The sequence below is a fragment of the Doryrhamphus excisus genome, chromosome 13 (genome assembly GCF_030265055.1).
Source record: "Doryrhamphus excisus isolate RoL2022-K1 chromosome 13, RoL_Dexc_1.0, whole genome shotgun sequence".
NCBI classification, from domain to species: Eukaryota; Metazoa; Chordata; class Actinopteri; order Syngnathiformes; family Syngnathidae; genus Doryrhamphus; species Doryrhamphus excisus.
This window is the reverse complement of record NC_080478.1, coordinates 13,091,362-13,116,839: the sequence shown is the minus strand read 5'-3', so window position 1 is coordinate 13,116,839 and position 25,478 is coordinate 13,091,362. Positions and strand designations below refer to the sequence as shown.

General features: G+C 41.2%; 2 protein-coding genes across 8 annotated transcripts in view; one reads left to right on the top strand and one right to left on the bottom strand.

The window, feature by feature from the left end:
• si:ch211-266o15.1 (zinc finger MYM-type protein 4) overlaps window positions 1-13,770 on the top strand; it is a 35,129-nt gene extending 21,359 nt beyond the window's left edge. For 5 of the 7 annotated variants that reach the window (XM_058091354.1, XM_058091351.1, XM_058091355.1 and 2 more), the window contains 12 exons: window positions 1,788-1,847; window positions 2,384-2,526; window positions 2,612-3,185; window positions 3,711-3,944; window positions 4,919-4,995; window positions 5,263-5,392; window positions 5,496-5,647; window positions 5,742-5,856; window positions 6,990-7,247; window positions 7,987-8,098; window positions 8,322-8,390; window positions 8,812-13,770. In XM_058091354.1, the coding sequence (XP_057947337.1) occupies window positions 1,788-1,847; window positions 2,384-2,526; window positions 2,612-3,185; window positions 3,711-3,944; window positions 4,919-4,995; window positions 5,263-5,392; window positions 5,496-5,647; window positions 5,742-5,856; window positions 6,990-7,247; window positions 7,987-8,098; window positions 8,322-8,390; window positions 8,812-8,902 (2,015 nt within the window). In that variant the 3' untranslated portion in view covers window positions 8,903-13,770. The remainder of the gene's footprint in view (window positions 1-1,787; window positions 1,848-2,383; window positions 2,527-2,611; window positions 3,186-3,710; window positions 3,945-4,918; window positions 4,996-5,262; window positions 5,393-5,495; window positions 5,648-5,741; window positions 5,857-6,989; window positions 7,248-7,986; window positions 8,099-8,321; window positions 8,391-8,811) is intronic. The other 2 variants (XM_058091352.1, XM_058091358.1) reach the window with 1 other exon arrangement.
• Window positions 13,771-13,845: 75 nt separating this feature from the next.
• Window positions 13,846-24,497, bottom strand: LOC131140687 (creatine kinase, flagellar-like). The gene is given in 33 exon segments (XM_058091350.1): window positions 13,846-14,101; window positions 14,175-14,364; window positions 14,424-14,547; window positions 14,614-14,785; window positions 14,861-14,993; window positions 15,064-15,218; window positions 15,280-15,621; window positions 16,135-16,324; window positions 16,389-16,512; window positions 16,580-16,751; window positions 16,817-16,956; window positions 16,958-17,162; window positions 17,222-17,563; window positions 17,629-17,818; window positions 17,883-18,006; window positions 18,064-18,235; window positions 18,299-18,431; window positions 18,500-18,654; window positions 18,721-19,062; window positions 19,154-19,343; window positions 19,421-19,544; window positions 19,605-19,776; window positions 20,781-20,918; window positions 20,921-21,133; window positions 21,211-21,404; window positions 21,472-21,649; window positions 21,716-21,905; window positions 21,984-22,107; window positions 22,184-22,355; window positions 22,417-22,601; window positions 22,603-22,774; window positions 22,854-23,041; window positions 24,308-24,497. Coding segments are annotated over 33 exon segments (5,838 nt in total). The 5' UTR covers window positions 24,325-24,497; the 3' UTR covers window positions 13,846-13,925.
• Window positions 24,498-25,478: the final 981 nt, after the last annotated feature.

Genomic DNA, 25,478 nt, shown 5'->3' with positions numbered 1-25,478 from the left:
TTAAGGCCCTTAGAATTTTTGGCTTCAGCAATTTTCTTTGAATTAATTGATTGTTTCCAATTGCCTGTTTCAATAATTGCAACAGCAGTGTTAGATAACTCCTCGCAAACCAAGCAACCATCCACTGAAGCGTCCACATCCCCAGGAGCATCAATGCCAGCACAAACCCAGACGTCCAGTGGCGTACCAGCACGCCTAATAGGGCGTCATTTCCTGGGCAAGAAGGAAACTGATTCTGACTGCAAGATCTGTTCCCAGCACAAGAGGAAGAAAGTATTGGAACCAACCCAACAAATAGAAAAGAAGCAAAAAATGGATGAGAGGACTGCAAAAGAGATGGAGAAAGCAAACGGGATTAATTTCCAAAATGATATCAAAGAGGACGAGCACTTGGAGTTAAAAGACAGTGAGAAAACAAAGAGTTACACACAGTATTACTGTAAAACATGTCCAGGGCATCCCAACCTGTGTCCTGTGCCCTGTTTTGAACTTTACCACACCAGACTGATCTACAAAACCTTTTCATAACTAGAAGCACAAGGTGAGCCCTCCGAGTCACTGAGATCATAGAAAGTATGGTGGCTTACAGTATATGGACAAAAGTCTTGGGACACACACCTAATTGTAACATGAGGGCTGGGTCCACAGGTACACAGTTAAGATACCTATAAAACGTACTGTTCTTTTGGGCCAAAAGATGTTTCTGCCTTCCAAACCCAACTATACTATACCACAATACTTTTGTCTTTTTTGTTTCATGTTTTGTTCAGAGTTTTGTTGCAAGTAAAGACTATGGCAAGTTATTTATTTAGAACAGTGATAATCTTGCACTCTTTGTTTTTCTTTTACATATTTTGACAGACTTAAGTCATCCATGTTTCCATGTTTCCCATGTTCAGTGGGAAACATCTGCCCTGACTTTGGACAGAAGCAACAGTTTGAGGTGCTTACGTGAGCTCCTCCACTTGACTGGCTTTATGCAAATTTTTTCTTGTCAAGACCATTTAATTTGTCAGACTGCAGTGCTGTGAAATACACTTTAAAGCGTGCCTGTCTTGCCGTTTCTGTCAGTGTTTTGGATAGACAGTGATTTCTTTTGTATATTTTATTTTCAGAAATACCCAATTGAAAAAAAATGTGTGTTTACAAATTTCATTCCAGCCATTCTGTCAATTTATGATGCCTGGTAAAAGTGGATCAGTTTCTAACACTTTATTTGTGTTGTTTAAGTACAGTGTGAAGTTGAACTGATACAGCCACTTTAACCTAGGACAGTGGTGTCCAAAATGTGGCCATTTTCAACCAGCCAGACATTGTGAAAAATGTATAACTCCATAATAGAGCAAAAATGAAGAGAGTAAAATCATAAATGTTGGCATTAATAACACAAGCTTTTGCTCCCCTGCATCATTTGATTTTTCTCAACAAAAATAATAGCACACCCCTGATCTAAGATCTCTAATAAAAAGCTTGAATTGGAATCTATTTTCACTATTGTCCCCATCATCAGTGACATTCTACATAATTGTTGCTTTGCATTGATTATCAGTATTCTGGATTATATGGATGTGTACAATATAACAAATATTTTATTTGCTGATACCTCAGTCATGTAAACCAAAAGTTATTTTTGTAAAATACAAAAAAGTCAATAAATACAATTTTCCATCAATACTTTGAAGTCATGTGTGTCCCTTTGACTTCTCCCACAGTTTGATTTGTTTAAAAACACAATTCTAAGAAATGGAAATAAAGTGCAAAGCTAATCATAGCTCCCTCTCTCCAAGCAGATGACGTCTACAGTACAGAAAAAGCTGCTAAAAAGATGAAGACAGACCACGAAACAGGTGAGTGTTTACATACGTACACATTACTTAATTCAACTGTATAAATAATGGATAAAAGTAGATTGAAATCCGGTGGGAAAACAACTGGATGTTATAGACAACCATTAAGTCAGAGCCATTTTGTTTGTTATTTAATGGCTTAGTCAGTGAGAGAAAATTAATTCCACATACACAGCCGCATCTCAGTACATATTTTTTAAAGCTCTTTTTTTAATTTCTCTACATTTCTGCCATAAAATATTTAGAAATTTTTATTTCAGCAGTTCAGTTCAAAAGTGAAATTTAGATTCAATTTTCTGTCAAATTGCATGAACTGCAATGATTGTGTCTATGTTGTGTATTGCAAAGTTTTATATATTGATATGGACCTGTGTGTCTGCAATAAATGTTTACTGTTCGATGTAGCCACTACAGAGAGCAAAATATTTAAATAATTTATTCCTTAATCCACTATTCAATATTGTAAACAATTGTTTAAAAAAATTGTTTTATTCTGAATTGTTCTCAATATCTCATGTCCTGTTGCTCCTCTTCAGCTCCATCCCCACCCTCAGCAAGCTCCTCCACAGAGGAAAAAGTGAAGGTCTTAATGGTGCCAGTTCCAGTGCCGGTCTTTATCCCAGTGCCTATGAACATGTACTCTCAGCACACACCCGTTCCTATGGCTATGCCCATAACTGTACGTTCCATCATATTTCATTGCATCTTATTTTTTTATTTTTTAACATCTTTGATTGACATTGCAAATCTTTTTTCTTTTGCAGCTTCCAGTGCCCATTGTTGTACCACCACGGCACAAAGATTTGACCGATGCAGCCATCCAATCTGAACCTTTGGTCGAGCAGACTGAAAAACAGAATAATTCTGAGGTCTCAATGGAACAGGAGGTTACAATGCCCATCGTTGTACCTTCACAGAGTAAAGATGTGGCGGATGTAGCTGTTCAGTCCGATCCTTTGGAAATGGACACTGTTAAAGTTGCGATGTTATCACCGATAAAAGATGTAAAAGACGCTGCTGTCCAGTCAGATCCTTTGGATGACAATAGAGAAAGATGGAACAATTTGGATGACTCCAGAGAACTGAAAGTCACAACCCAGATCCCCTTGCCCATTGCTGTGCCACTACAGACTGAAGATGTAAAAGATGCATCTCCCCAATCAGATCCCATGCATGCACAGTTGGAAAAGCGTAATGATTTAGATGACTCCAGCGAACACGATCAGGTGACATCCCAGATTCCTGTACCATCATGCAAAGACGTGAAAGACGCTGCTGTCCATTCAGATGCTATGGAATTTTCTGAAAAGCACAAACAGTTGGAAGACCCCATGGAAGGTAATTTTTATAATATTTGACCCTGATTCCACCAGTGTGCTTTTATGCATGAATTTGGCTTGTTTTGGTGATTTTATTATTTTAAATTCATGAACATGATATGAATATGATTAATTTATGATCGATGTGTTTTATGATTAATTTGTATGGCAACCGACATGGGCCGCAATGACTGGACAGACTACTCAGAGAACTTTACCAGAAAACTTTATATCAAGCTTGTATCATGACATTGCAGAATTATTACAGACAGTTTGGACATTCAATGTATGATGGAGATTCGGACTTACAAACAACACATACTTAACTTTACAAGTGTACGTCACCTTGACTAACAACCCACTATTTGTGGCATGGGTGTGCTGTTCAACTGTTCAACTCTGTTTAATATACTCTTAAATGTGACACCGCCAATGTGTATAATTTTGAAGACTTGAATTCCTGTGTTGAAATTCCTGAAAAACATTTCAGTACAGCAGAATAACACTAGAATTATTTACCATTTTATCTCATGGTATTTTACAGACCGGTGTGGAAGTACATCACAGATGATTACTCCTCCAATCCACCGAGGTGAAGAGAGCCCAAACTCAGCACAAAGCCAACTCTCACCTTTAACGGGGTACATAGAGGCGAGTAGTTCCCCTCCTAAAAGCCAGTCAAAGGCAAACCCGACAACAAGTGCTGCAGAGGCCGTCGCTGCTGAACAAGAGCCTCCTTCTTCTCCAATGACCGATTTGGAGTATGACTTCCCAATGGGTGAGCTAGAAAAGTGGCTTGGCACTGTTCTGCTAAAACCTGAAAGTGTCTTTTGTGTTTGACAATGGAAAAATTTACAATGGCACTCCTCAGGTCAAAGCCCTCTGAGGTCTTGTAATTTGGAATTTGGTTTTGTAAAAGTACAGGTACAGTAACTTGTTAATGGTCTTAAGACAGCTGTTCTGAATCATACAAGATATATTGCAGGATTATAATGTGATGATAAATTACCTGCATCACTGTATATGCCGCAGGTTTCAAAGCAGGAAAAAAAAAGTGGCAGCTTACGTATACAATGGAAATTGAGGTATTTTCATTTCATGGTAATAAGGGACAAAGTGTACTTTTGTCTGGTTGTAAATGCACCACCAGATGAAAAAATTACTTGAAATGTCTAATTTTTTATCGCAAAATGCAACCATTTAGTCGCTGTTTGGAGCTTTGATTTATGATTAGTTAAAATGTCAACCCCTTTTGTAGTGGTGACTGTAAACACCATCTTGAGTCACCAAACTACCGCGTCTGCCTGTTTTTTTACACTCCGCTACCCCATCGACATATGAATGAATTAATAGTGCACAGGAATATAGGGTTGGTAAATGATGCTCTTGTTATTATGCAATGTTATAATGACCTAATGATGCAGGCTATGGGCCAAATATTATCAAAGCTAATTGTCTTACATATGTATATGTTTATGAACTACCCATCTCACCATTAGCAGTGTTTTGACAAATATGGCGACAAGAATGTTGCTTGTGAGGCTTATCGGTGGGCCAATACACATTCCTAGTTTGAACAGATAATTTCTAATGACATTTTTTCATAACCAAAAACTTTATGTTGTCACTCTGGAAAAGGCTCAACACATGTCTTATTCCTGGCTGAAAGGAGTCACCAATGCCAATTTTAATGGTCAAATGATGGATAATTTGAACTTCAGTCATGCAATAGTAATGTTTTCTCTTTTGCAGATTTGGGTGATCAAAAGTCCACAACTCCCCGGCGGGGCGTGAAAAGAGCCAGAGAAGGTTCCAGCGGTCGAAAGCGGGTAATGTTTTATTTTTGCCAAGGCTGCAGTGTAGTCATCTGTTTTCAGTATGATACATTTCTTACTTTATCTTTTGGTGAGTGCATTGAAAATCACATTGTGAACACACAACCAGACAGCTCACCCAATGTGTGCTTATGTTCTGTATAAAATGATAAAATATCCAATAAAACCACAGTTTCATGTTTCGGACAACCTTTCATCAACACGGTCGCCATCAGCTGTTTACCAAACAAGCCTGAATTTATTCCTCTTCTGTTGATGCAGGGTCGAAGGCGAACTATCTCTTTAGACCGCAGTGCACTGGCGCCTCCAGTCATGTTGAAATTGAACCACATGTATGGTGTCAAAGCTTGGAGGAACTGGGTTCAGGAACACAACAAGCCATCAAGAAAATGTGAGCGAGAATTATTTTTTGTTGTCAAGCCATCGAAGCTGCCTACTTTTGCTGGATGTAACTCATCAAATGTATTTAATTCATATTGTCTCTGCTGTTCTAGCCAATCCAGTGCTTGTTAAAGAGGAGATCCTTCAGTGTGACTCTGCTGAGCTGAGCTATGCTCTGTCTTGTTTCATCAAAGAAGTACGTAGGCCAAACGGAGAAGCCTATAGCCCAGACAGCATATTCTACCTCTGCCTGGGAATACAGCAGGTACATGGAAACACTGAATCGCGCTTCTTTGAGTGTTTATCAGTATATTCTGATGTGCCGTCATCTTTGTTTCCATCTCCATCTGTTTGGATAGTATCTGTTTACGAAGGGCCGCATCGAGAACATCTTCACCGACGAGCTGTACACTCAGTTTGCCACTGAAATCTCCGGAATGCTACGAGTATGGAAACCCAAACAGCTGACCACCGGTATGATCATTCATGTTTAATCTACATTTTTACAATAGTGGAAGGTGAAAGTACATGTCCGATTGTTGTAAACCATTCACTCACATGAAAGGACAAAGCATTATGTGTGGAGTATTTTGAATATGTATTTTCAGAGAGGTCTGTTTAAACATCCAAAATGTTACCAAGGGAAGTGCTTTGTTTTTTTGGGAATGGGAAAATAATGGGAGTAACACCCCTAATGAGATGCAGGACTGCTCTGATCACCTGCATGTTGAAGAGAGAAGTGAACACATCATTGAAAATGCATAGTTTCAGAGCAAACGTGATTGAAACCATTTTTGTCCTAGGCTTTCTGCTGCATAGCAACTCTAATAATGGTCATGCCCTCAATATGATTTTGAGTCACATATTTATAAACCACCTTAAGCCTTTTCTGGCTTTGCATTTTTAAGGTGTGTCATATCTGTACATTACATTCTGTAATTTCTTCGCTGCTTGACAGTTGTTGGATGATCTGCCCCATTTATCACCATTATCTTAAAGTTAGGGGGACGTGCGGTGGAGGAATGGTTAGCATGTTGGCTACACAGTCAGGAGATTGGACGATTGTGATTCAAATCTCCGTTTGGGCATCTGTGTGGAGTTTGTTGTTCTTCCCTTACGCGCATGGGTTCTCTCCTCGTCCTACGACATTCCAAAAACGAATGTGGGTGTTTGTCTAGATGTGCCTTGCAATTGACTGGCAAGCAGTCCGGTGTCTCAAAGTCAGCTGGGATAGGCTCCAGCATACCCTTTTGACCCTAATTGAGAACAAGCAGTATAGAAAATGATTGGTTCAATCTTGAAGTTAGCAAGTTGGATCGTAAAGTCTCTGTTATTGCTAACTGACCCATAGTCAAGGAGCTTGAGTGGGTTTCTGTGTGGATCTCTTGAGTTTTGTTAGGGAAAAAAGCTCTCGCTTGGTGTGTATTTTGGTGTCACCTGCTGGCTTGCATGAGTAAATCTCCAGACATTGAGTATAAAACAGATCTGTCTTTTTCAGAATCAGGCCAATGCCGTCATCATTCACCACTACATTGTTTAACATTATGGCCAGCCGAAACACCTGAAAGCACTTTATTCAGGTGTTTCCATATCCTCTGTCCTCATAGGTGGTCTTGTATCATCACGTGTTGAGGAGTCCTTCCTGTGGGAGTGTAAGCAGCTGGGCGCCTACTCCCCCATCGTGTTGCTCAACACGCTGCTCTTCTTCTACACCAAGAACTTTCACTTCACCACCTTGGCACAGCACCAAGGCCTCTCTTTTGCCAACTTTACTTTGTACTCAAAACCTTGCAGTCGAGCCGGCAAAGTCCTCTACCTCAGATACCACCGAAGCTCTGCTGCTACTTCGAGCCGTGGAGAGACAGGTGGGTGTAACTCTTCAGAGCTATTTATCGATAATTAATATAATAATTTGGTGCCAATACACTTACACATTGCTAAATAAATGGATTCCCTTTCACATGTTGACGCATGTTCATTGTTGACAAATATTTGACTTAATACTTAACTGTAATAAGTAGGGAGGTCTGGTATTACCAACCGACCGATATAAAAATCGGATTGTCATTTTAATTTTTTGTGATGACGTGCCACACGCAGCAACAACGCCAGTACAGTCGTACTTTGATACATCACGATTCGAATATCTCTCCCTCACTCTCACAGTTTTTAAAAAATAAATGAATGATCACTGTTTCGTGGTTGACTATAGCCTATTATTCCTTTTTTTATGGTTTTGTCTTTGGATTGCCAATTTTAAAATACCAGTAAGTGTTACGTTTTGCTTTTTGCGCATAATGTGGCTCAAACTAAACACATCACCTGTTTGTTATTCTTTACTTGAATAGAATTTGAAAATATTTTAGTTGTTGTTCGCAGTAGTATACAACTCTACTGCATCATACAAGAGCTGTTTATGTTTATGAATTTTGTTTTTCTACATAAAATGATCACATACTGTTACTTTACTGATCTTTACAGAATAAATAATATGGTGGGCCTACATGTGTGTATCATTTGAATATGTATAATAATGTAGTGATATGTGACTACACTTTTGTAGTTTTAATCTGTATCAATATTGATCTGACTGTTTTTTTGTAGAGCGACAACGAAAAAAGCAGGAACAGGAAGATGTTAACATGGAGATGCCAGAAAATGTTGCCAATCCTCTGCACTGTCCTGTCAGACTCTATGAGTTCTATCTCTCAAGATGGTATGAAACATACATACATACATATGTTATGCCATAGAATATAACTGCTCAGAAATTCCTGAATCAGTGGGAAAAGGTACAATAGGATATTATTGCTTATGATGTTATGTTATCAAACCCCTTTTGCATGCAAACATGGGGAATAGAATCCCATACTACGTTGACTGTATGTTGCCACAAAAAGCAGCAGTTTACATCATCTTACACTCCTGTTCTCCAACAGCCCTGCCACAACAGTGAAGAGGACTGACATGTTTTACCTCCAACCTGAACGCAACGTGCATACACAGAGGTAAAAACTATGTTGATATTTTTGCTGTTCTCTCATTCACATTTTCCATGCAACATTGACCAATGGCTGTATTTAAATAACAAAATGTCATTTTGAATGGCAATGTTCTGTAATGTCATACAAGTGGAGAGTCAAAGACGCCTCTATAAAGAAATTCAGTGTTTTTTTTATGAGCATCACTCCTTACATTATAATATATATATTTTTTTTTTAAATCACCTGCAGGCTAAAAATAGCTGCATTTTGGACACCCCTGCCTTAGACTAAGCTGAAGTTTTGTGTGCTATCATGTATGAGGGATGTTTCCAATGCAACCTCACAAGTCCCGTTGTATTTTATTATAGGAAGTAGGCATAGGAGCCGACAAACATTTTGCTGAAATAATTAACATTTGATTATTATCTTACTTTCTCTCCCACAGTCCCCACTGGTATACTTCTCATCCATTGCATCACACCATCCTACAGAGCATGCTCACTCGCATCTTGGCGGTCAAAGAGGTTCAGCGGTAACAGGATCAGGATCCACGATTCCCGGTTTACAGTGACAAGCCTTTTTCATAACAGGACAGTAGTCATCTACATCAACATGTAGACAAGCTTTTGATGTGGAGAAACAGAATGGCCACGCCTTTGAAGGTAGGACACAGACATTTTGTTGCAGAGAGGACAATTTGAGGAAGTCTTCGTTGACTCACCCAAGTGGGCGTGTCCCTCTCCCGAAAACGCATTAAGAGTATATATGCATCTGCTACTATTTGAAATGAAAATGGAGTGTTACACACGATCTTATTTTTTATTTCCCATCAATTAATCAGTCATGAAGCAGAAATCCCATTTTCCAATGCGTCACAATGTGTTATCCTGCTGTGGTGGTCCTTGAATGCATCAGCAGTATGTTTTGCAGGTCATTTCTTTTGCTTTTGGACTTTTGGAAGCTACCACATGAAGATGGCCCTAAAACTAAATGTGCTATTGGAAGCATAAGTCACAGTGTGTGGACGACTGAATCAACATGTAACATAAGGAATAGAGCTTTTTCATATTGTCAACCAAACCGTGGTTTAAAGGGATAGTTTGGATAGTTGTATGAATAAGCAGTGTAGTGCATCAACTGTGGCTTCAAGCCGAGTTCTTGTTGGATTTCGGTGATGAGGAACATACAGTTGAGGACAAATTATTAGCACCTCTACAAAAATGTCACTGTTTTTAAAGTATTTCCCAAGTACTTTTAAACAGAGCAATACATTTTTAACACAGCTTTTTTTTTAGACATCCTACTTTTATTTTGGATCCTTCCAATATTTTAGTTTGTACACAGAAATTAAAATATTCCACAAAAAACAAAAATGCTCAGGGTCAAAATTATTAACCCCTAATAGTCAATTGAATTGACTATTGAATTACAGTAAACCTCGGATATATCGGACTCGGATATATAGGAAATTCGCTCACAACGGACAGATAAAAAAGAACCGATTTTTCTGTAATGCATTTCCAATAAAAATTCATTGCATATATCGGATTTTTTATAACGGATTTCGCCTATTTCGGACAAAATCTCCAGTCCCGTTCCAATGCATTTCCATTAAATTTCCCTCGCATATATCGGATGGCCGCATCGTGGCGCTCCGATTCGCGGAATCGTGACAGGCCGCTATACGACGTCATTTGCAGCGTTTGCAGCGTTGCCTGCGCGTCCAGGTACATTGGAAACATAGTCAAGGAAGTGCCTTTTTATAACGGATAAAATCCGATTTACGCATATACCGGATATAAATCCGATATATGCGTAAAACGGACATTTTCCGGTATACGCATATAACGGATTTTGCTTATATCGGACAAAACCAGTGGGAACAATTGAATCCCATATATCCGAGGTTTACTGTAGTTATAGTTTTCAACAAGTTTCTCACACTACTTTTGGGCAACCCCAGCCCATTCAGCTCCTTCAGATGTGATGGCCTTCTGGCATGGACATTCTTCTTCACGTCACCCCCACACATTTTCAATGGGATTTAAGTCAGGGTAATGACATTCTTTTTGGTCTTCTGGAGATAGTTCTTCACTAAGAGAGACGTATGTTTTGGATCGTTGTCATGTTGGAGGATGAAATGACGACCCAGACCCACTTTTACTGCTGACTGCTTGAGGTTTTCTTTCAAAATCTCCACATATCTTTTTTTTGTTCATGATCCCTTCCACCTTGATAAGATTTCCAGTTCCAGATGCATTGAAGTATCCCCACAAGATAATACTCCCACCGACATGTTTCACTGTGGGATGGTGTTCTTTGTTGTTTGGTGTTCTCCTGGTGTTTTTTCTCCAAACATAAGCAGTGTCTCTATGGCCAAAGAGCTCTTGCTTGGTCTCATCAGACCATAGGACACGCTTCCAGTGTGCATAATCTTTCTCCAGGTTGTCCTGAGCATACTTAAGTCATAATTAAAGGTCGAAGGTGTCTCTTCTTGGTCTGCAACCTCCTGTGCAGAGCTCTGGTGATTGTCTTTTTCGAGACTACGATTCCTGATGTGGCCAAGTCATTCATCAACGTCTTGCCAGTTTTTCTGGGGTCTTTAAACACATCTCTGACTAGTTTTTTTGTCCAGGGTCTTTGAAACCTTCCGCTTCTTATGCTACGTTCACACCGACGCCGAATGTCGCTCTTTGAATCGGCGACGAATTCTCACGATCTCCTCAGATATGTTTATGCTCTGATAAGCTCTGATACGAAATTCGTTCCCGCTTTAGGCGACAAATTATTTCCCGAATCGCTACAGCTACTCACGCTTTGATGCCGATTGATCAGGATTTGTTACGCTTTAAATCACACTTTGATACGCTTTAATACTCATTGATAAGCTTTGGTGCGCTTATCACGCTTTAAATAACGCTCTGATACGATTATCAAGCTCTCTTGTGCATTGATAGGCTCTGTTACGCAATGGAAAATTTTGAGATCCCGACTGCATCCCGCCTCTGATCCAGAGCATATATAAAGATGCAGCAGATCCATTGATCCTTTGAACCAAGCTCTGTTAAGCTTTCCTACGCTTTGAGCAAAACTGATAAGCTTTGTGACGCTTTGATAAGCTTTAATACGCTCTCCCCGCTTTATGCAATTCGTGACAGATCGCCTCAAATTTTTAAACGGTTTAAAAAATTTTGGCGCTCTTGCCGAATGTCCCGAATTGCTCAAACCTTTCTTACGCTGTATTACGGTCTTTACGCTTTCATTAAGCTTTGTTACGCTTTGCCGCCGCTTTGCTCGCCGATTTAATTCGCCATCGATTCGGCGTCGGTGTGAACGTAGCATTACCTCTGCCAGGCTTGTTCTGTATTGTGCGGCTGTCCTTGAATCTCGGGATTTTACTTCTCATTCCAGTTCTTGGACACTTGGAAACGCTTGGATAGCATTGTACATTGTTCTCCTGCTATGTGTGCATCAAGTCCAAACTGATTTCTTGAATTTTCAGCATGGCGCTTTCTCAACTAAACCATGTTTTAACTTAATTGTTGAGTGAATTCCGCCCGATTCACATAGCCAGCTTTAAGAACATCACCTGTAAAATTAAAGCACATCATTTGCACAAACTACTTTTGTAATAATGTCCCTGGTCATTTTAGTTAATTCTTCAATAATTCTGTTTTGGTGTACAAATCTAAATAATTTGTGATTAAATAAAACTAAATGGTGAAAATTCCTTGCTCTGTTAAAAAAGTACTTGGGGATATCTTGAAGAAACTTCAAATTTGGGGGGGTTTCTAATAATTTTGTCCTCAACTGTAGTTCTGGCTAGTTGTTGTGGCCACTTAAGTTGAGTTTGACCTCTCAAAACAATATGCATTCCAAAGATCATTTGCAAAGAAATCAGACCTCGCTGTTGCTCGACATTACTTACTACTACTAGGGAGAGAAAGTAATGCTGACCCATTGTGAGGTCAGATTTTTTTTTGAAGAGGCATGCAAATGTATCACCCTTTTGAAAGCATATCGTTTTGACAAGCCAACCTCTACTGAAGTTGCCCCTTACGTTCCTCATCACCAAAATCCAACAAGAAGACGGCTCACGGGAGAGATAGGGATGTAAAAAAAATCTGAACTATACCTTTCAGACCAAAACCCAGTTAGTCGACTTTGTCATCTGTGTAGTTGTTCAACTCTTAGCTTTTTTATTCCTGGACAATGTTTTTAATATGTATTGTTTCTGCACAAATACTTAGACATGGTTATACCAATTACTTTTAAGATCATGTACTCATACGTTTTTCTACAGATTTAATAAACATTTCTAGTTTTAGTATGCACATTGACTTTTTAACAACATTGGATCGCTAAATTACGAATAAATACATGTGCGCCATGAATCTGTCATTTGGGGATTATTGCTCTGTATCGGTCACAAAATACGGTTTGTTGACAATAAGGAAAAGGTGCTGTAACGTCTTCAGTGGCATATTTGGTGCATGTATACGGGGGGTGTGATAATGGAGGAAACTCACAGTGCCTCTCATCTTTTCATGAATGCACTATTTGACCTGTTACCATTTCTCTCTCGTCCTTCTTGTGGCCTTATTTTCTCTCCAATGATCCAATGATTAGTTCTATGGTATGTCCATTCAAGACCCATTTTCTGTACCCTGTATATACACACACACTATCAAACCCACACATCCATCCCTGTATTCATGTGGTGCTATTATTTTATTCCCCCGTTTTCCATGTATGTTTTGCTCTTATATTTTTGTCTGTAAAGTATTTACCATTTTTGTGTTTTTTTTTTATTAATTCCTGAAAATTTTATTAGGTCTTCTCTCAAAAGACTAAAACATCATTGGGGGTGGGAAACCATGTCTGAACATGTGGATATAAAAGCCACCATGCCCTTTTTAAAAAGCCAGTGTAATAAAATGACAGGATGAAAACTTTTATGGATTTTTTTTATTGTTGTAATGCTTGTACATTTTTTTTCAAATGTTTAAATCTTTCAGAAGAAAAAGCGAAATTCCTGCGAAAACATGATTCTTCCATAACTGCTTTATGCTTCACGACAGGCTTTGCCAAGCATGACTTATTGTACAATACAAAAATCCTGAGTATTTCCTCATTAGTCTTTGTTAGGTATGTATTGTAATGTACTGTATGTGAACTGAATATGAACTATTTTTTATGTTTTCTATACAATTCATTTTTTTTTACATGACATAAGCCTGACATTTTATCAGGGTGGTGTGGACTTGCTGGAACGGATGAGGTGTTTAGATCCAGGATGCAAGACTATTGCCGAAAACATTACCAGATACTGTTTATACGGTGATATTGTTTTGTAGTAATAAAAAAGACCATGACCCACGACACCGTGTGGCGGAATCAGGGACCTCCTGTGTCTTTTTGTGGTTAGTCGATGCCAACGATGTATTCACATGACCTGATCGTTCCAACTATCTCAGTATTGTCATAGACCTTTTTATTTCAGACCCACCTAAACAGTACAGTATTTCAACACAAGACTCTAAAATGGGAGTGCTGGCTCTATTTCTGGGTGGGCATCATGTCATCAATAGATTCTTCCATCTCCAGCTTTTTCTCCATCTCCACCAGCAGCTTAACACCATCAACCACCATCTGCAGAAGCTGCACCTCTGAGACACCCAGTCGGTCAGCGTTTGAGATGTCAAAGACAGCATCGGCATCAGTGTCCGCACCACCTAGGAACAAAAAAACTTGTCAACTTTGGAAAATGTAGCACAATTTGGGGAAAACTCTGGATGCTGTGTGTACCAGTTCTGCGTTTCTCAAGCCTCAGCCTTTTCAGAATCTCATCAAAGTTAGGATGATTTCCCAAGTTTGGTAGTTTAATATGCACACCAGCACGCAGACCAGTGCCCAGGTTGGATGGGCAGGACATCATGAAGCCCAAGTGCTCATTCCACATGAATGCATGGCCTTTCTCCTTGAAAGCAGATTCCACCTAAAAAAAAAAATCAATTAACAATCATCTACTGTCAACCAAATAATTTTTGATCAAACCTCTTTGATTCCGCAACAGAAGCAGGAAAATGCTGCCTTCATGTTGCCACCTTTCTCAACGGACATCAGTTTGAGATGATCCTCTTCATTCACCCACACAGAAAATGTCTTGCTGCTGTTGTGCCTTCAAAGCCAAAAAAACAAATTTAATTTTTATATTTCTAAACCCAAATCAAATATTGTTCCTCACCAGATGCCTCTGCCATCAGGCCAGTCACGTGCAATCCCAGAGGCCAGCAGCAGAGGACACACTGGTTTAGGAAACAGTAAGTGCTGCTCAATCATCTGCTGCTGCTCTTCTTCTGACATGTTCTTCAAGGAGTAATATTTCCCTTGCAGGTCTCCAGTAAGAGAATTCAGAACTGCAGAAAACAACCAATACTATTTGTAACTACTGTTTACATGGACTGGTAACTGGTAACTATCCAAGTTCTTACCTTCGATTGAGAGCTTCTCTACAAGACGTCTTTCTCCACGAGTGCATTGAGCCGGGAAACAAAAGTCACGAATGCTGCGAATCGCTCGGACACGAGAAATCAGAACATAGTTTGGATCAAGGTCATCGCCGCCCTAAGAAAAAAATCTCATCTCAGGTACAAATCCATATATTATATCCATCTAATGTAAACATGTGCTGTACCACCAGGCCGTCTGGGTTGAGGTCAGTCTTGTGCATGTCTGTTGGCTTATAGCCTCTATGTTTGTCTTCAATCACGGGGTCAAAAAGCTCTTTGAACACCTCATAGGAATCTTCATCTCCAGCCACACAGCCCATCGTCATGGTGAAAGGGTTCCCTGCAAAAGACGCATCAGATTGATGCCCTAACCAAATCGACTTAATCCTGATGCAAATTACCTGGATTGTCTACACCTGACTGAATGACGCGGTCTATGGTGAAGCCGAAAGAGGTTTTCCGCTCCTTCAGTGTCTTGTATACGTCCAGCGTTAAGACCTTGGCCATGTGGCTGTTATGCATACTGAGATCTGGCAGTTCTTTCTCAGCTGGAAGATTCTTCATTTTAAGTTTGCCAGGCATCAATCTATCGATGGAGCCACCCTTTTCCAGTTTTTTCTCCATCTCCACCAGGAGCTTTACACCATCGACTACGATCTGGACTAGCTGTACCTCAGAGAATCCCAGTCTGTCAGTGTTGGAAATGTCAAAGACTCCATCCACAGCAGCTGTGTCCACACCACCTGAAGGACAAAATGTATTCATTATACAGTAAACCTCGGATATATCGGATTCAATTGTTCCCACTGGTTTTGTCCGATATAAGCGAAATCCGTTATATGCGTATACCGGAAAATGTCCGTTTTACGCATATATCGGATTTATATCCGGTATATGCGTAAATCGGATTTTATCCGTTATAAAAAGGCACTTCATTGACTATGTTTCCAATGTACCTGGACGCGCAGGCAACGCTGCAAACGCTGCAAATGACGTCGTATAGCGGCCTGTCACGATTCCGCGAATCGGAGCGCCACGATGCGGCCATCCGATATATGCGAGGGAAATTTAATGGAAATGCATTGGAACGGGACTGGAGATTTTGTCCGAAATAGGCGAAATCCGTTATAAAAAATCCGATATATGCAATTTACAGAAAAATTGGTTCTTTTTTATCTGTCCGTTGTGAGCGAATTTCCGATATATCCGAGGTTTACTGTATATGTATTGCATCAAAAAAGAGATGTTATATGTACCAGTTCCACGTTTCTGGAGCCTCAGTTTCTTAAGAATGTCCTCGAACTTGGGGTGCTTGCTCATGAATGGTAGCTTCACGTGGACTCCAGCACGCAATCCGGTCCCAAGGTTGGACGGGCAAGTCAGGATGTAGCCCAGGTGCTCATTCCACATGAATGCTTCACCTTTCGCCTTAATGGCGGACTCAATCTAAAGATCACCAGAAAATCAGGTTATTAAATGTTTGTCATAGCCATTCAATGTTCACACAAACCTCAGTGAGTCCGGTGCAGAAGCGAGTGAAAACTTCCTTCATGTTGCCGCCTTTTTCCATTGAAATCACTCGCAGATGGTCCTCCTCGTTCACCCACACTAAGAAGGTCTTATTGTCATTGTGCCTTTAAAAAGGAAAAAACTGCTCTAATTTGCTATTTTCATGCAACGGTTAAAATTTTACCATCTCACCAGATGCCTCTGCCGTCGGGCCAGTCACGCGCCATCCCTGAGGCTAGCAGCAGAGGGGACACCGGTTTGTCAAACAGGAAGTGGTCATTTATTAGAGCCTGTTGTTCATCTTCGGTCATGTTCTTCAAGGCGTAGTATTTCCCTTGCAGATCTCCACTAAGTGATTCAAGAGCTGCAGGAACACCACAGGGTTAAGTTGTTTTCCCACTTGGCTTCCACTATTGATTTTTTTTTTACCTCCAGTGCAGAGCTGCTCCAAAGCACGTCTCTCTCCACGACTGCAGAGTGGTGGCAGACAGAAGCCACGGATGCTGCGTCCCGTTCGGACACGGGAGCTCAGAACATATTTAGGATCAAGGTCATCACCTCCCTGAGATGCAAATTATGTATTTTAGATCAATCGGATTATTCTGATAAAATTACTTTACCCTCAGGTGGTCTGGGTTGAGGTTGGTCTTGTGGATATCTGTTGGTTTGTAACCTCCATGTCTGTCCTCAATCACAAGGTCCATGAGCTCTTTGAAGACTTTGTAAGATTCCTCATCTCCAGCCACACATCCCACAGTCATGATATATGGGTGACCTGCACAGAGGTGATATCGTGGGGTGAACAGTGTCGACTCTTCAACCAAATTCCTGTACCTGGATTGTCCACGCCTGTCTGGATGACATCATCGATAGTGAAGCCATTGGGGGTACAACGCTGCCTCAGCACTTGGTACATGTCCAAGGTCAGGAACTTTGCAATATGGTTGTTGTGCTGACTGAGATCCGGGTATTCTTGCTTTGCCGAAAACACGTTGAGCTCAAGGTTGGCCGGCATTAGATCATCGATTGACTCCTCCTGTGCTAGCCTCTTTTCCATCTCCACCAGAAGCTTAACACCATCCACCACCATCTGCACCAGCTGCACCTCAGAGAAGCCCAGTCTGTCGGCATTTGAGATGTCGAAGACACCATCAACGGCATCGGTGTCCACGCCGCCTGATGGACAGATATTTAAATTTAAGGATTTGAGATATTTAATAAAAAAACACTTGACCATGTACCAGTTCCACGTTTCTGGAGCTTCAACCTCCTTAGAACTTCTTCAAACTCAGGGTGCTTGCTCATGATTGGAAGCTTCACATGGACGCCTGCACGTAAGCCAGTCCCGAGATTTGACGGGCAAGTTAAGATGTAGCCCAGGTGCTCATTCCACATGAACGCTTCACCTTTATTCTTAATCAGGGACTCAATCTAAAATGGAAGAAATGTCATGAGATAATAGCTACAACATTTTACTCCAGATGTTTCTACAAACCTCAGTGAGACCTCTACAGAAGCGGGTGAACACTTCCTTCATGTCGTTTCCTTGTTGCATGGAGATCACTCGCATATGGTCCTCCTCGTTTACCCACACCAGGAATGTCTTGCTCTCATTGTGCCTTCAAAGAAAACAAGTTGAATTATGTTCTCAAACATGTGAGAATACGTTGACGTACCAGATGCCTCTGCCGTCAGGCCAGTCACGGGCCATCCCCGAGGCCAGCAGCAGAGGGGACACCGGCTTGTCAAATAGCAAGTGGTCATCAATCAGCTTTTGCTGCTCCTCCTCAGCCATGTTTTTCAAGGCGTGGTATGTCCCTTGCAGGTCTCCAGTTAATGACTGCAGGGCTGAAATTCCAGTGTTTTATTAAACTACCTCTTATGATATTCACTTTTTAGTGTGATGTTTACTTTCAGCAAGGAGCTTCTCCAAAGCGCGTCTCTCTCCACGACTGCACAGTGGCGGGAGGCAAAATCCTCGAATGCTGCGACCTGTTCGGACTCTGCAGCTCAGAACATACTCAGGATCCAGATCATCACCACCCTTTTGGGGACAAAAGTATTTGTAACTCCGTAGTACAAATATTAACAGACATGATACTTCAACAGTACCTGCAGATTATCTGGGTTGAGGTCTGTCTTGTGACTGTTTTTGGCTTTGTAACCTTTATGTCTAGCCTCAATGACGGAGTTCAGCAGTTCCCCGAAGACCTCATATGACTCCTCATCTCCAGCAACACAGCCCACAGTCATGATGAAGGGGTGACCTTCACACCAGAGAAACCCCGCAAATCAAAGTCTAATTATTGTTATCTCAAACTGATGATATGTACCTGGATTATCCACGCCGGTCTGAATGACATCATCTACGGTGAAACCATTTGGAGTTGTACGATCCTTGAGCTTTTTATACATTTCCAGGGTTAAGACTTTGGCCATGTGGTTGTTGTGCTGACTCAGATCCGGGAACTCATCCTTCACCGTCAGCCCCTTCAATTCAATATTGCTGGGCATCAGGTCGTCGATGGATTCATCCATTTCCAGCCTCTTCTCCATCTCCACAAGCACCCTGATCCCATCAACAAGGATCTGGACCAGCCTTACTTCAGTGAAACCCAGTCTGTCGATGTTTGAGATGTCAAAGACTGCATCCACAACAGCAGTGTCCTCGCCACCTGGTGAAACATTTAGTGACATTAGTGAATTACAGAAACTAAAGTGTCTATTACTTACAGCAAGAACACCACTTGGGCCAAATGTATGTACCCGTTCCACGTTTCTGGAGCCTCAGCCTCTTAAGAACCTCATCAAACTCAGGATGCTTGTTCAGGTTTGGTAGCTTCACGTGGACACTAGCACGCAGTCCGGTTCCCAAAGTAGCCGGGGAAGTCAAGATGTAGCCCAGGTGCTCGTTCCACATGAAAACATGACCTTTCTTCCTGTACAATGACTCCATCTACAGAAGATGAACAGACCATCAAGATTGATATGTAATTATATTTGAAAGATTTTTATCATTTTTCTATGATGAACCTGAGTGATTCCATTGCACAAGCGAGTGAACACTTCTTTCATGTTGCCTCCTTTCTGCATGGAGATCACTCTCAAATGGTCCTCCTCGTTCACCCACACCAGGAACGTCTTGTTTTCGTTATGCCTGTTTAAATAAATATGACTTCACACTTCAGTGTGCTAACGAATTAATAAACGATCTCACCAAAGGCCTCTGCCATCAGGCCAGTCACGGGCCATCCCAGTTGACAGCAACAGAGGAGAAACTGGTTTGTCAAACATGAAGTGGTCAAAAATTAGCTGCTGCTGCTCGGCTTCTGTCATGTCTTTAACGGCACAGTATTTCCCCTGCAGGTCTCCAGTCATGGATTCCAGAACTGCAACAGCAGAAGTTGCTATTATAGTTCCATACTCATTTGCATAAACAGTAAAGCACAAAATACAGGCCAATTATTGTTAGTTACAACCAGAGTTTTAAACAAATTTAAGTATGAGCCAATGACAACACTGCTAAGGGAGAAACAATTCCAAACCTTCATGGCTGTGTGAAAGTGATTACCCCTGATTTCCCCTGGTTGCTCTACCCTTAGGAACTGTATATGCAATTTTTTATGCAGGGCTGTGGACGTATTTAGGCCCACATTGTCCTGCTACAGAACCCAAGTCACAAACAGTTGGCCAGACACTCCATTTTTTGGTACACTGCAAGTTTTCCAGGTCCTGAAGCAAAACAGTCCATGGACCATTACACTACCCGTCATATTTTACTGCAGGTATGGTTTTCAAGTCAGATGTAATGGGAATTTACACAGTAAATTGTCTCGTCAGACCAAGTATTTTGCAAAAGGTCTTTGGGATCATCATGATATTTTATGGAAAAATTGAGACAAGCTTTTTTGTTCAGCAGTGGTTTTGGTCTTAGAACTTTTTCTCCCTTAATGCAGTTTTTAAATTGTTCATTCTTCATTCATTTTCTACCGCTTATCCTCACGAGGGTCGCGGGAGTGCTGGAGCCTATCCAAGCTGTCTACACACTGGACTGGTCGCCAGCCAATCACAGGGCACATACACGTATAGACAAACCACCATTCACACTCACATTCATACCTATGGACAATTTGGAGTCGGCAATTAACCTAGCATGTTTTTGGAATGTGGGAATACCCGGTGAAAACCCACGCAAGCACGGGGATAACATGCAAACTCCACACAGAGATGGCCGAGGGAGGAATTGAACTCGGGTCTCCTAGCTGTGAGGTCTGTGTGCAAACCACTCGCTCGCCGTGCAGCCTTACTTGTTTGTCATTGACTAATATTTAAATTGGATTCAAAATCAGGTTAGGGGGCAAACACCAGTTATTTCAACAATTTAAGTCATTACCTTCGACTGAAAGCTTCTCCAATGCACGTCTCTCTCCGCGGGTGCAATGAGGTGGGAGGCAGAAGCCGCGAATGCTGCGACCAGTGCGAACACGGGAACTCAGAACATAGTTTGGGTCGAGGTCCTCGGCCCCCTGGATGGCAAAAAGACAATCAGGATAAACATCCCTGTTGTGGTTGGAGTCAATTACTTATGTACCCTTAGTTTTTCTGGGTTGAGGTCAGTTTTTTGCTTGTCAGTTGGTTTGTATCCTCCATGTCTGTCCTGAATGACGGGGTCCATTAAGTCTTTGTAGACCTCATATGACTCTTCATCTCCAGCCACACAGCCAACCTTCATGATAAAAGGGTGACCTGCACACATTAACAGTAGAAGGTGAAAAGGGACAGCAAGATGAACATCTACAGATAGAATCATGTTTTACCAGTACCAGAATTATCTACGCCTGTCTGGATGACATCATCTATGGTAAAATCATTAGCTGTAGTCCGCTCCCTCAGTTTTTTGTACATGTCCAGGGTTAAGAACTTGGCCATGTGGTTGTTGTGCTGACTCAGGTCTGGGAACTCTTCCTCAGCTGTCAGCCTTTTCCGCTCAGGCTCAGACGCGACCGTTTCTTTTACGCTAAGAAGAAATACAAAGTGAAGCCAGAACCTACTTCAAAATATGACAATTGGTTATTTGGTTCTACCACTGGGTGCTGGGCATGAGGTTATCAATGGGTTCGCCTATCTCCAGTCTCTTCTCCATCTCCACCAGAACCTTGACTCCATTTACCACGCTCTGCACTAGCTCTACCTCAGAGAAGCCCAGTCTGTCGGCATTAGAAATGTCAAAGACTCCATCCACAGCATCGGTATCTACACCACCTGGAGGACAAACAAGCTTCAGTTTGCCTTTTTGAACCACTTAAGATGAAAAAAGGTTCTATGTACCAGTTCCTCGTTTCTGGAGCCTCAGCTTCTTAAGAATGTCTTCAAAATCAGGATGTTTTCCCATGATTGGAAGCTTCACGTGGACACCAGCACGCAGTCCAGTCCCAAGGTTGGATGGGCAAGTCAGGATGTAGCCCAGGTGCTCATTCCACATGAAAGCTTCACCTTTTTCCTTGAACAAGGACTCCAACTTCAAAGTACCAGATAAATACACTCAATCATCTTATCTTCTCATTCCCTTAACTCTAAAAGATAGTTTTCTCCAAACCTCAGAGAGTCCGGTGCAGAAGCGAGTGAAAACTTCCTTCATGTTGCCGCCTTTCTGCATGGAGATCACTCGCAGATGGTCCTCCTCGTTCACCCACACTAAGAAGGTCTTGTTGTCGTTGTGCCTGTAAAAGGGAAATGCGTTATGGACTTCTCCATTTTTATCAAATTTGATGCAGGTCTAAGATTAAACCATCTCACCAGATGCCTCTGCCGTCAGGCCAGTCACGGGCCATCCCCGAGGCCAGCAGCAGAGGGGACACTGGCTTGTCAAACAGCAAGTGGTCATCAATCAGCTGCTGCTGCTCCTCCTCAGTCATGTTCTTCAAGGCGTAGTATTTCCCCTGCAGGTCTCCAGTTAGTGAATCCAGGGCTGCAGAACAGAATTCCACCATTTATCCATCAATCAGACAACTATAACGGCTTCTCAGTACCTTCAACGGAGAGCCTCTCCACTGCACGTCTTTCTCCACGGCTGCAGTGTGGCGGGAGGCAGTAGCCACGAATGCTACGGCCTGTTCGGACACGGGAGCTCAGAACATAGTTGTCATCTAGGTCATCGCCGCCCTTAAAGAGGCACAAGAAATATTTGATAAATCTCAACATCAGCATCATCCACGGAAAAATGCTGCCAGACCTGAAGATTCTCAGGCGTGAGGTCAGTTTTATGCATGTCTGTCGGTGAGTAACCTCCATGTCGGTCCTGAATCACAAGGTCCATCAAGTCCTTGAAAACCTCGTATGACTCCTCGTCTCCAGCCACACATCCCACAGTCATGATATAGGGGTGGCCTGCACACATCCATAAATCATAGTCAACAATGTTTCTCCAAGTTGTAGTCAAAATCACCAAAATGAGGTTATTGTATACCTGGATTATCCACGCCTGTCTGGATGACATCATCTATTGTAAAGCCATTGGGGGTACAGTGCTCCCTCAGCTTGTTGTACATTTCCAAGGTCAAGAACCTGGCCATGTGGTTGTTGTGCTGACTGAGATTGGGAAAGTCATCCTTCACTGACCGCCCCCCGAGCTGAAGGTTGTTCATGTCTTCAGATCTAGACAATGAGGCCACAATTATATATTTGTGATTTTTATATTTTTATGGGGCGCAGACCTCACAGCTAGGAGACCAGGGTTCAATTCCACCTTCGGCCATCTCTGTGTGGAGTTTGCATGTTCTCCCCGTGCATGTGTGGGTTTTCTCCGGGTACTCCGGTTTCCTCCCACATTCCAAAAACATGCTAGGTTAATTGGTGACTCCAAATTGTCCATAGGTATGAATGTGAGTGTGAATGGTTGTTTGTCTATATGTGCCCTGTGATTGGCTGGCCACCAGTCCAGGGTGTACCCCGCCTCTCGCCCGAAAACAGCTGGGATAGGCTCCAGCACCCCCCGTGACCCTCATGAGGAAAAAGCGGTAGAAAATGAATGAATGAATGAATATTTTTATGGGAAGATAAGTATTTAAATGTGCTCAACAGTGGTTTGAAATGAATCTTTATTGGCAGCAGCAGTTTGAACATTTTTCTTTGGTTGCATAAGACATCTTAGTCCTCACCAATACTAAACCAGCAAGGTACTGACTTTACAGGTGGGTTACATTAGCAAAATACTGCTTATCCTCATTATATGAGGTAGTCTATCTAATTTTTTACAATTCTGCCTTTAACTCCTCGAACATTCATTCTCTATCACTTATCTTCACGAGGGTCGCGGGGGATTCTGGAGCCTATCCCAGCTGTCTTCAGACGAGAGGCGGGGTACACCCTGGACTGGTCGCCAGCCAATCACAGGGCACATACAAACAACCATTCACACTCACATTCATACCTATGGACAATTTGGAGTCGCCAATTAACCTAGCATGTTTTTGGAATGTGTGCAAACTCCAGAGATGGCTGCGGGTGGAATTGAACTCGGGTCTCCTCGCTGTGAGGCCAACATCCTAACCACTCATCCACCGTACAGCCTCATGAAACATGATTATAATCAAATTTCATTGTTAATGTAAGCAAAACAGTGGTAAATATACAAAAGCACAACATATTGACTTTCATTCAAATCCTTTTTTGTCCTCAAAGCCATCCCGTGTTTATATTTTCCTTTGTAAAGACAATATGAACAAAATATCGAGCTCATTAAGCTTGTATCAAGCCCAGGGATTTCGACATCAATGATATTTGAATCGATCTTGAACTTCCGTTAATACCATTAAAGTACAACATTTTCTAAAAAAAAAAAAAAAAACAGGCAAAGCTATTTGTATTCAAACTGTACTTAAATATGTTACAATACATTTTGGAAGAGATGGTGTAACTTACACTTCAGTGTCTGCCATGACTCCGTAAGTTGCCTTTACAGAAGCTTGGGAGATTCAATGAATTTCGCACAGACGTTGTAGTCCTGCTGAATGTTTTCGCAAACAAGAAAAAAAGAATGCATTTGTCAACTTATATAGATGCGTCGTCACCGCTACGTACTCTATGTAAACGCGACGAATGTTACGCGGACGACTTTTTTGAAAGAACACCCAAGGACCACGTTTGTCGACGTAATAAAGTCTTACAACTAAACGTTATCTTTTTGTACGCGCGACTGTAAAAACCTTGTGACGAATCAGACGGCTATACAAATAAAACCAAAAGGTGTTATTTTGTAAATATTTCATGTTTGATGACTTTTTGAACATAAGACGACCCCAAATCGTTTCATATTAATAGGACAATACAATACAGCCTAGTTCAGATTTCCTTTCAAAATAAAATATAAAAAATACAAAGGTGCATGTACTGTTTGTAATGCTCTAAAAAAAGAATAGTTTTGAGTTTATTAAACAAAACAGATCCACAATTGTTTTATTAATTACACATACAATCTTTTAAGAATGTATTTCTTAATTTTGTAATGTCGATATCTTATACACAAAGTACCTGTAATATTAAAATCAATATTTCATTGACTCAGGAGTTCTACCACTACTTTTATCATAAATGTATAAAATTATTTGTTTATTTATTCTATTTGTTTTTGGTAATTTCAGACATTTCATACCATTTGTAACAAGTGCTTTTGTTGTGTAACCATTTAGTATGGGCTCTTCAAAGAGGGCCTCCCATATTCCACATAACGTTTTTCAAAAGCATATTTTTTGCTCATCAAAGACTCTGCTCACTGTCACATTGTACAAAGTCAATATCTATGCATTTCTGTCTTTGACATTAAAAGCAGAGCAGGTTTGAAAAAGGTTTTCTTCATTTTAAGCAAGCTGCTGCTGCTTGCATCTCCCAAGACAGGGCTTGTCTCACAATTTGTAAACAACATGTCATTGGCTGACAACTTTTAAGTCATACTTCTGATTGGATAGAGCTTGGTTGCCATAGTAACAACACAGGTAGCTTTTCTCTGAAGACACCATCGATCCAAAAACATGTTTTGTCAATGGAATACAGTATATTCAGTAATACAGTATATTAATCAAACATCCTGATTCTT